The 8,784-nt window shown below is 42.4% G+C and overlaps 1 protein-coding gene across 1 annotated transcript; it reads left to right on the forward strand.

Moving 5' to 3' along the window:
* The first annotated feature begins 302 nt into the window (after positions 1–302).
* Positions 303–7,952, forward strand: LOC103630322 (SNF2 domain-containing protein CLASSY 4). Its single transcript, XM_008651387.3, has 5 exons — positions 303–1,411; positions 1,477–3,005; positions 4,938–5,090; positions 5,179–7,155; positions 7,664–7,952. The coding sequence occupies exons 1-4, from the start codon at positions 718–720 to the stop codon at positions 7,108–7,110; spliced, it is 4,308 nt and encodes a 1,435-aa protein (XP_008649609.1). The 5' UTR covers positions 303–717; the 3' UTR covers positions 7,111–7,155; positions 7,664–7,952.
* The last annotated feature ends 832 nt before the right edge of the window (positions 7,953–8,784 follow it).

Here is an 8,784-nt window from a genome sequence, read left to right on the forward strand (position 1 = left end):
TGGTGGGCGGGATCGGGGAGCGGGGCTGATGGATGGGATCGACGGTTGAGATCGCAAAATGGTAGAATGGACGGCTGAGATCGCAGAATGGCAGAATATAAAAAGGCAGGCTACTATTGCTAACTTAATAAGTAGTAGAGATTTAGCTAGTATGCTCTAATTAGTCATATCTGTCGAACGGACCCAGAGTAGGGACACTGACGCCCATTCATGTTTCCATTGAGTATTTCCAAAATCAGCTGAGAATCGAATAAAGTGTCTATCAAATTCTTCAGAATCCACTGCCACTGCAGTGGTTCGATGCGGAAGAAAAAGAGGATGCGGGTGTAGCAGCATCCCGGCATGATTGATGCCCCTGCAACATCCATCCTCGGAAAACCATCCAACCACATTTCGGCCTAGGGAAAGCACGCCGCACTCGATCCGGCCGCCTCGGGCCTCGCCCCCCGCACCCGCCGCGCACCCGGCAGCCATTTCCCGGGCATTTGTCTCTCCTTGTCGTCCGCCTCCCCATGACCGGATCCCTCCCTGGCCCCGCGCCCGCCGCATGGAGCACCTGCCCAAACCCCTACGGGGCCCACCCGTCATAGTCCCTCCTGGGCCATAAACCTCCCCCAACCCACCGTACTCTCAAGTCTCAACTACCCCCTTCAATTCCTCTGCGCCGCGCCGCGCCGCGCCGTTGCAGCAACAGAATCTAGCGCCCCCACCGCACGCATGGATCGCGCCACGCCGCGCGTTTGCGGCCGCCGCGGCGTATCCCAAGCGGCGGTGGAAGCTGCGCCGTCCTCCTCCCGCGCGCGCCGCCGCGATAAGGCGCCGGCCGTTGTCATGGACCTTGGCGACGACGACTGCGGCGGTGGCGGGGCCAGGAAGACGGTTGGTGGCGCTGCAGGTAGGTGCGAGGGATCCACGAAGGCTCCTTTGCCTCTGCTGCCGCCGATGATGGTGCCGGCGGGAGCGGTGGCGCTGCGGACACGATCGAGGAGGCGGGCGATGCTGGCGGCGGCAGTGGTGGAAGAGGCGCCAACGAAGAAGAAGAAGAAGGAAGGAGCGATCCCAGATGCCGCGGAGGCGCCCCGTGGCCACGGGAGCAAGGCCGCTGCTACCTCGATGGCGACGTCGAGCCATAAGCGGCGCGCTGGGACCTCGAGGTCGACGTCGAGAGATAAGCGGCGCGCGCGCTCGGGACGTGCCTCGGAGCCAGCTCGCGTGGGCCGCGCGCGCAAGCGCAAAAGGAACGAGTTGGAGGCCCCCGCTCGGAGAGAACGTGTGAAGGCGCCATGTGTCAGTGAAAGTGATGACAACAGCGGGCGAGGCGATGACGCTTCTCATGACGGGGATGCGGAGCCTCGCGTCGGGGTCGCCATTGGCACTGATCTGGTTAACGGGGATCATCCGGCAGCTAAAGGTGAGGATCATATTAAGAGAAGAGTGCTGTGAATTTGAATGATGACTTGGTCTCATGTAATGCAGAGGTAGTGGAAGGTGCTGGTGACGAGGACACAGGGGACGGAGGGAACAGTGGCCTGGCATCGACTGCTGATGTGTTTGCTGAGGAGATGGCACCCTTTGAAGATGACTACGATGATGAGATGTTGGAGGAGCAGCTTGTTGGAGATGTGATTCGTGCTTACAGTAATGGCAGAAACTTCGATTCAGATGGAGTGGATTGGGAGGCAGAGGATGAGATGGAGTTCAATGACGATGCTGACAATAGTGATTTTATGGATGATGCTGACGATAGTGATTTTATGGATGATGCTTATGAAGGTGGCAATTCCAAACCAATTCAAAATCATGCTAAGTTGGAAATACAAGACTGGGTGAACCAGAAAGTTGTTTTGAGTGGAGGGAGGTGTGAGGCGAGGGGCGAGGGGGATCTGGAGGAAGAATTGGATGTGGGAAAGGAAGCAGATGAGGAGGACGTGGAACCAAAGAGTGAAGCGGCTCCAGGTTCTGATAAAAGGGTCTTGCAGTTAGAAATCCTAGGTTCCGATGAGGAAATCAAGGTGCTTGAAAATATGAGTAGTGCCCCATCCAGGAAGGCGTCAGTTCAATCGAAGTTACCAACTATTCCATCTTGTGTTGCATGGAGAACCCGATCATCATGGGGGGTAAATCAAGATAGACTATCGTACGATACATATTTTGAGGAATTATCTGATGAGCCAAAAGAGGATGATGATGATACAGAGGTGGAACTTGATGAAGTTGAGGATGACAACAATGACGATGACAGTAGTGATGCTTATGATAAAGATGACGAAGAGAAGGAGGAAGAGGAAGAAGAGGCTGAAAGAAGAAAACTTAATAACAGGATTTGCACATCCGATGAAGACATGATCAATATTACTGTTCCTACATCAAGATATGATATGTTTAAGAAAAAAAATTCCTCAAGATATGATATTGAGTGGGTGGAGGATGAAGATGCAAGTGTTGATATGTTACAGCCAGTTTCCTTTAAGAAAGATAGCAGCTGGAAGCCTGTGGCTGTTGGCAACGACACATTTACTGAGCAACAAAAGCGATCACGATTTACTTGGGAGCTTGAGAGGAGGAAAAAGCTTAAGCTTGAGATGAAGACAAATCCTTTGCATGAGCGGGATTTGGACTCAGATCCGAACTCATCAGGTTCTGACCAGATCAGAAAGTATGGTTTCAAAAGTGATGGGAGTCATAAAGTTGATAGGAAAAAGAAGCATACATCGCCCAAATCGGGCAAGAAACCCAGCAGCGCAATCATACTAAAGCGGCAGTCTCTTTTGAAGCTTTTGGTAGATAAAATGAGTGGTGATAAAAGTTTAGCATCTTTTCCATTTGATCAGAATCCTCAGCTTCAGTTTATTTTCAAAGAAATGCATCCATTGGTATTTTCATTTGGAGATGAAGATCTAGTAGCAGCTGACAGGCCAGAGCAAGATGTTGGATTGGATATGTTATGGGCTGACTTTGACTTTGCTTTAGAGTCTGAGAATATCGGTACTTATTATGATGATGAGGTACATTCAGTACTGGTTTTCATTTTATTTTTATCTATCAAAACACATGCAGGTATAAATATGTGTGGTTTATTTATTTGAACACTTACTCTACAACTAGAACTATGGTAAAATTAACAATGTCCAACTGGAGATGCACTACCATGTTATTCTCAGCAAAAAGTTTGTCAATGGCGACAAACGCAAAAAGTTTGATGAAACAATCTCGATCAAACCAAAAAACTCTCATTATTCACCATCTGGCACAAGGGCAAAGATGCAGGAGATGCCCCTTGCTCTGGCCAAACCCCAATCATGCAACTCCTCTCTAGGGAGCAGAACTCCAGCTATTTTTGGAGATGCACCATCAAACACATATCAGCTTTGTCATTTCCAAATTGCCCATGCTCCAAGGGTGATGATCGAATTAAGCCCATTTTGTTCCTCACCATTTTTTTCAATGGACCTTGTGAAACCTAACCATCAACCCTTGCTTCTCCCCTTGCCGATCATTCATCAAAGGAAACATCATCTATATTTGGAGGACCTGCAGGCTGCAGCAGTCTAAACCAGAATTCTAATGCAAAAACACACAATGTGAGCAGGTGATTGATCATCTCAGCTTGATCACAAAGAGCACAGCAGGTAGGGTGCAGAAGACTCATCATGCATGCTGATCGGCAGTCCATTATCTATTATGAGTAAGTAACCACAAAAGAACCAACACTTCCTGGGGCCCAAGATTTTCAAATTCTTTCCCAAGGCCCAAGAGGACAGAACCATGAAATAAACCCTTATCAACAGACTTGCCTCAATCATCTACATCTATCGTTAACATAACTAACAAGAGAAGAAATAAACCATTTGAGCTCACTTTGATAGTACAACACTTCTGTGAACAATATGTGCATGTGAAATGTAGCCTCGTTTTCTCATAATGCATATATCTGTGGTGTTTGTCAAGGGCCTCACACTGCTGTAGTGTCCATAAAGAAAGCACAGGAATCAACAATCCTTCTTCGGGAACACTATTGAAGCTAGAACCCAGAAATGTACAGAAAAAACTATTAGGGCATGGAAAGCATTCTTTCTGCATTTTCTTCAGTTTGATCTGGCTCTATTGTTTCTCAGATCATGTCTACGTCATGGTAGTTTTTTTTCTCGAATGCGCAGGAGAGATGCGCATCATTATATTAAGAAGAGATGAAAAGGTCCAAAATAGACCAGCACAAGATAGTACAAAAGGCCCTTTATGGCGGCCAAAAAGTAAGATACAGAAAATGATCCATTAAATCAATCCTACTATAAATCCGACCGAAGAGGGGCAGCAAGGTAGTTTGCAGCTAATGTGCAGGAAACGTCGTTTCCCAGAATAGAGTAACTTTGTAAACATTAGAAATGTTTTTTTAGGTCAAGAAATCTAGTTCACTTAAAGGAGTTACTATAGAATAGTTTATAACCATAACTTTAAGGGGCAATTCAGATAGCCTCAGAAGGTCAAGAAAACTTTATTATAGCCTGTGTGAATGTTTAGACAAAAAGGAAGCAGAAATGATTGTTCTTTGTCAAAAGTTTCATCATCAGTGTGTTTCATTTAATGATTTCCTTTTGTCCCAACATTAATGACTTAGTTACATGTTGTTTTTGCGAATTAAATTTTCTAACTTGACGACGTTACTCAAACATATGTAGTATTCTGCATATCTGATACCACAGGTTGGTTCCTACTCTTAATTCGGCAATCAACATAAATAGTTTCATCTTTTAGAAACTAGACACCCTTACTGCTTTCATGTAAAAGTTATATAGCATTTCAAGGTCGTGCGTCCATGATATACTACTCGATTTTTAATGTTTATTTTCTTAAATGCAAGAGTTTGTACCATTGTAGATACTTTGATTTGCCACTGTGAGAATGACTAAATGAACTTATTAGCTTATGTTGTATTGTAGTGTCAAGAAGGCAATCAACTAGATTTTTCTCTTGCCCCAGTAACACCCTGTTCTCGTGGGAAGCATGAATTTGTTATTGATGATCAAATAGGGATCAGATGCAAATACTGTTCCTTGGTAAACCTGGAGATCAAATTCATGTTTCCATCACTGGTAAGCTTTATTATGGTCATAAATCATGACATCTATTCTACAGTATAAGCTTTTAAATTTGGTCATTTAAGTCATCATTTTCTTTTAGGTGTCAGTGTTTGCCGAGAAATCAGCATGGCCAAATGACAAAGGCGTGAAAAATACACTGATGTTTCATGATCTTTATGAACAAGGAGTCAATGACACTGAACAATCTCAAGATATTCATCAATATGGAACGGTGTGGAATCTTATTCCAGGGGTCATCAGTACTATGTATGAGCATCAGCGTGAAGCATTTGAATTTATGTGGACAAATTTAGTTGGTGATATTAGACTTGATGAGATAAAGCATGGAGCAAAACCTGATGTTGTTGGTGGATGTGTTATCTGTCATGCTCCTGGAACAGGAAAGACACGATTAGCTATTGTGTTTATCCAGACATACATGAAGGTGTTTCCAGACTGTCGGCCAGTGATTATTGCACCACGTGGTATGCTCTTTGCTTGGGATGAGGAATTTAAGAAATGGAATGTTGATGTTCCTTTTCATATACTAAACACAACTGATTACACTGGAAAAGAGGATCGGGAGATATGCAAGTTAATAAAGAAAGAACATAGGACAGAAAAGTTGACAAGACTAGTCAAACTGCTTTCATGGAACAAAGGTCATGGTATTCTTGGAATAAGTTATGGTCTGTACACAAAACTGACCTCTGAAAAACCTGGCTGCACAGAAGAAAACAAAGTAAGAAGCATTCTTCTTGATAACCCTGGCTTACTTGTTCTTGATGAAGGACATACACCTAGGAATGAACGCAGTGTTATGTGGAAAACTCTAGGAAATGTGAAAACTGAGAAGCGTATAATTTTATCCGGAACTCCTTTTCAGAACAATTTTCTTGAGCTTTACAACATTCTTTGTCTGGTAAGGCCTAGATTTGGTGAAATGTTTTTGACGAAGTCAAGAGTAGGTCGAAGACATTATGTCTCAAAAAAGCAAAAGGATAAGTTTTCTGATAAATATGAAAAGGGTGTTTGGGCATCACTGACTAGCAATGTAACTGATGATAATGCGGAAAAAGTAAGATCAATATTGAAACCATTTGTTCATATACATAATGGCAATATTCTTCGAACTCTTCCAGGACTCAGGGAGAGTGTAATTATTCTGAAGCCTCTTCCCCTTCAAAAGAGTATCATTAAAAAGGTGGAAAACATTGGTTCTGGTAACAACTTCGAACATGAATATGTCATTTCTTTAGCTTCTACACACCCTTCCCTTGTAACCGCCATTAACATGTCTGAGGAGGAAGCTTCACTTATTGATAAACCTATGCTTGCTAAAGTGAGATCAAATCCATATGAAGGGGTAAAAACAAGATTTGTGATCGAAGTTGTTCGTTTGTCTGAAGCATTAAGAGAGAAGGTTTTGATTTTTAGCCAATTTATTCAGCCTCTAGAGTTGATAAAAGAGCATCTTCGCAAGTTCTTCAAATGGAGAGAAGGGAAAGAAATTCTTCAAATGGATGGAAAGATCCTTCCAAGATATCGCCAGGCTTCCATTGAAGCCTTCAATAATCCAAATAATGATTCCAGGGTGTTACTTGCATCTACAAGAGCATGCTGTGAAGGGATTAGCTTGACAGGTGCTTCAAGAATTGTGCTTCTAGATGTTGTTTGGAACCCAGCTGTTGGAAGGCAAGCCATCAGCAGAGCATTTAGGATAGGTCAGAAGAAATTTGTATATACATATAATTTGATAACTTATGGAACAGGTGAAGGTGACAAATATGATAGGCAAGCAGAAAAGGATCACTTATCCAAGTTGGTCTTCTCTACAGAAGACGAGTTCAATAATGTTAGGAACATGTTATCTAAAGCTGAAATGGAGCACTGTTCTAAGTTTATCTCAGAAGATAAAGTTTTGGAGGAGATGACTTCCCACGATCAACTTAAAGGAATGTTTTTGAAGATCCATTATCCACCAACTGAGTCAAACATTGTCTATAGTTACAATCAAATTGCTACTGAGTGAAGTCGGTGGTAATAGTCAGTACCAGATTGTTTGTCTATATCTATGGTATGCTCAAAATTTCTGACTTCTTCGTATAGATGCTGTAGCTTTACATTAGTTCTGTTATTGCAAACACTATCTTATATACAATTACAGATGGAGTAATGTTCTGTTCTCTGTCTGATTGCCGCTGTATATTGTATATGTAGTGTTTGTGAACCAAATTGTTTATGAGAAGTTAATGTGGTGCTATTTTGATAATTTGGTTGTCATCTCAACATCTCCTATTTTCTATGTTGATTTTATGTTCAGGGCAGAGCATGAAGCAATAATTTTGTCCTCTCCCACTAAACTGCTTTATTCTTATTTTGCTTGTCATCCTGTTTGACTAGTTGTAAAATTGAAGCTCTCTCGGCATTTGCATTAAAGCTAACTTTATGTTGCCATCATACACATATGCAATTATGCGCGTTATCGGGTTTAGTGTTTTTTATTAGTTTGTAACAAACTAAATAAATGTTTAAAATTGTGTTGTCTATGACTGACTTGCGTTTTCCCAAATGTTTTCCTGCAGGCTAGGCATGCGTGGGAGGACCCTGCAGGCTTCATTTTCTTTATTATTGTCTACCGCACAATGAATCTGCAATTTTGTATCTTGGGAAGGACTAAAAGCAGAAGTTAATAATGGGTGGCAGAGCCACAATGTACATGGTGGTTCACAAGGTTGTGGGCATTACGATGCCCATACCTATATCCAAATGTCATGTCTAATAATAAAACTATTGGACCTTTTTGGCGGTTCAATTTTATTTACATAAAAGACAGCCTCAATTCGAATACATAGGCTCTGCCCCCTTTCAGCATTTTGGGTGTTCCACTTTCATTGCGTTATTATCCTTGCTATCAACCGTAGTTCATGAGGTGCACTGATACATATATTCTCTACTACAGATATGTTATTTATAGATCATATATGATCTCATGATACCAGGAATACTGAAAAATGGCATCATGCCTTCTTACCAACAGTATCAGAAGAGAAAATATTCTCTTTCTTTTTATGTTTGCATTGTCAAACTACCCACCTAAGGCTTATTTGAGAACAAGAAATTGAAGGGGGTTAAGAGAGCTAAAATCTCCTTTCTATTGAATAGAAAGGGGATTTTAGCCCCATCAATCCCCTTCTCCCAAACATGCCCTCAAAGTTTAAATTTCCTTTGCCTTCTATGATGAAATACCCGTATGGTCAGATTATGTTTGTTGCAAGAGGGAGGTGTTATATCTAAATGGTCAAGATTGTATAGCTGGACTATAGCAAGTGTATAGTCTTCTAAACTTGAAAATGCAGTAGTACCATTATGAAGATGGTCATCAGTAGTTTGTAGAAGATGAGCTTTTATTATGCTTAGGTTCAGCCATTCAGCATGTGGTCCAATCTGGAAATATGATAACCAAGCTGTCCCAGTCCATGTTGTCTTTAACATTATAAGCTGCAGCTTTGTTGAAGACTGAAACTGGACCACTTACATGGTAACTGATGTTTCAGTCAGGCTCAGGTGAAGATCATCTTTTGCCGAACATCATTTTTGCACTAGTTTTGGAACTGGAAAAAAGGCACAGAGAAACTGTTGAATTTTCTTCCTTCGAGTGTACGGAGAACGATGTATTTGGGAGTTCTGCCCGGGAAAATTGAAG

This window comes from Zea mays, chromosome 6 (assembly GCF_902167145.1).
Source record: "Zea mays cultivar B73 chromosome 6, Zm-B73-REFERENCE-NAM-5.0, whole genome shotgun sequence".
NCBI lineage: Eukaryota > Viridiplantae > Streptophyta > Magnoliopsida > Poales > Poaceae > Zea > Zea mays.